General features: G+C 41.7%; 1 protein-coding gene across 1 annotated transcript; it reads left to right on the top strand.

Moving 5' to 3' along the window:
• Positions 1–24: 24 nt before the first annotated feature.
• Positions 25–1,848, top strand: LOC111390266 (protein decapping 5-like). Its single transcript, XM_023015285.1, has 3 exons — positions 25–95; positions 283–361; positions 458–1,848. Exons 1-3 carry the CDS (start codon positions 25–27, stop codon positions 1,520–1,522), a joined length of 1,215 nt encoding a protein of 404 aa, XP_022871053.1. The 3' UTR covers positions 1,523–1,848.
• The last annotated feature ends 17 nt before the right edge of the window (positions 1,849–1,865 follow it).

Genomic DNA, 1,865 nt, shown 5'->3' with positions numbered 1-1,865 from the left:
CCTGTTTGTGGATGTTGGTGCATGATGGGAGTAGCACTTGCTCTAGACGAGAATGGCAATATGGCACTTCATCATGCTTGTGAAAATGACTTACAGTATGATAGGCTTCATCTTACATGGCATTAGCAATTCTTTACTGTAACACCTATGATACATGTCAAGCTATATTTCTTACTGGATCATGATTATGCTTTTAATTTTTTTTACACCTGTGTTTGGTATTCGTTCTTCTTTATTCCATCTTTATTCATATTTGCTTAAAATTTGACGACCACTTTCCATTTCACAGGATTTGCAGGTGAAAGCTTCTCCTCCCATTCAAACTACACTGCCTATAAACAATGATCCAGCCATTATTCAGGCCAGTATTACGAAGACTTCTGGTGGGAGGTGGGGAGTGATATTATTCAAGAGGTTGGATTGATTTTTAAACTAACCTATATTAATCTCACTGCAGTCTCACTATCCTCATCCAGCCACCACATCAACAAGCTTGCCCACAGCTCCTGGTGGGTCTCTTACAGATCTTGGTTCCCATTCTGCACATATGGGACATCCTGGGTCGGCTCTTCAAAGTGGTCTCCCTATATATCAATCGGGAGGGAATTTGAACTCTTGGGGCCCTTCTCCTCCAAATGTGAATGGTAGTGGGCTAGCTATGCCCTTGTATTGGCAGGGGTTCTACGGTGCACCAAATGGTATGCCTCAACTGCCCCCGCAATCCTTGCTTCGACCACCTACGGGGCTGTCAATGCCTCCTCCCGCCATGCAACAGATGCAATATTCTGGGATCAACACATCTTTACAGACAGGAGCATCAAGCATACCAGGATCTAATTTACAAGATTATAATTCTACATTGGTTCCCAACAGCTCTAGTTCTGCTAATGTTACCACCAATTCTTTGCCTTTTAGTGTTCCTTCACTGCAGCCCGTATCACTGGCATCTGAAACAATAACAAACCTCTTACCAAATAAAGCTCCTCCATCTGCCATCCCTACATTAACACCAAGTTCTAATTTGCCATCTTCGGCTAATCTGCCTACATCAATTCCTGACAATGCTGGTGCACCTTCAGTTGCTAGCAATCCTGCTAAATATGGCTCAACACTCTTACCACCACATACCATTTCTCATCTTGCAACATCTGTTTCTGGGTCATCTAGCCTAGGTCTTGTAGAAATGTCCACACCGTCACTTGTAACCCCAGGACAGCTATTGCAGTCTGGACCACCTCCGTTGTCTTCAAGTCAGTCTTTGCAAACAGCTCAAAAGGATGTGGAAGTAGTTCAAGTGTCACCTAAGCAATTATCAGAACAGCCAGTCCGGGTACCAACTGAATCTCAACCGCCAATATTACCTTTACCACCGAGCACGAGAGCCCATAAGGTTTCCATTCTCTTCTTTGCACGTGCACATACAGGCACTCAAAACACTTATTTGTGCTTTGTTCATGTATTCAGGTTCGATCATTGTATTGAATGTGATGAAGACAGTATCTTTTGTCTAGAATTTGAGTAGATTATAGGAGTTTTGTGAGGTTAACGGATATGGTGAACAACATGCGAAGAATTTAAGTGATTAAAGTGAAAAGAATAAGCATCCGAATTGCACCACCAGAGCATCCAAGTCTGATTGAAATTCCAATTTTGACGCCCTTGATAATATAAAATCTAGTTAGGATTCAAGTGAAAACTAGCTCTTCCAAATCTAGTTCATTGTATTATTTGGTTGGTTGATTAAGCGGATAAGGCCTCCTATTCAAGTGCTTAATATTGGCATCACTGGTCACACGAGTGATTGCTATTTTTTTTCCCCTTTCATATTAGTACAGTAACTTGTTTACATGAATCTTTTCTTTTCC

This window comes from Olea europaea, unplaced genomic scaffold (assembly GCF_002742605.1).
Source record: "Olea europaea var. sylvestris unplaced genomic scaffold, O_europaea_v1 scaffold6664, whole genome shotgun sequence".
Classification (NCBI taxonomy): domain Eukaryota; kingdom Viridiplantae; phylum Streptophyta; class Magnoliopsida; order Lamiales; family Oleaceae; genus Olea; species Olea europaea.
The sequence above is the reverse complement of the archived record's forward strand: the minus strand, read 5'-3'. Positions and strand labels throughout refer to the sequence as shown.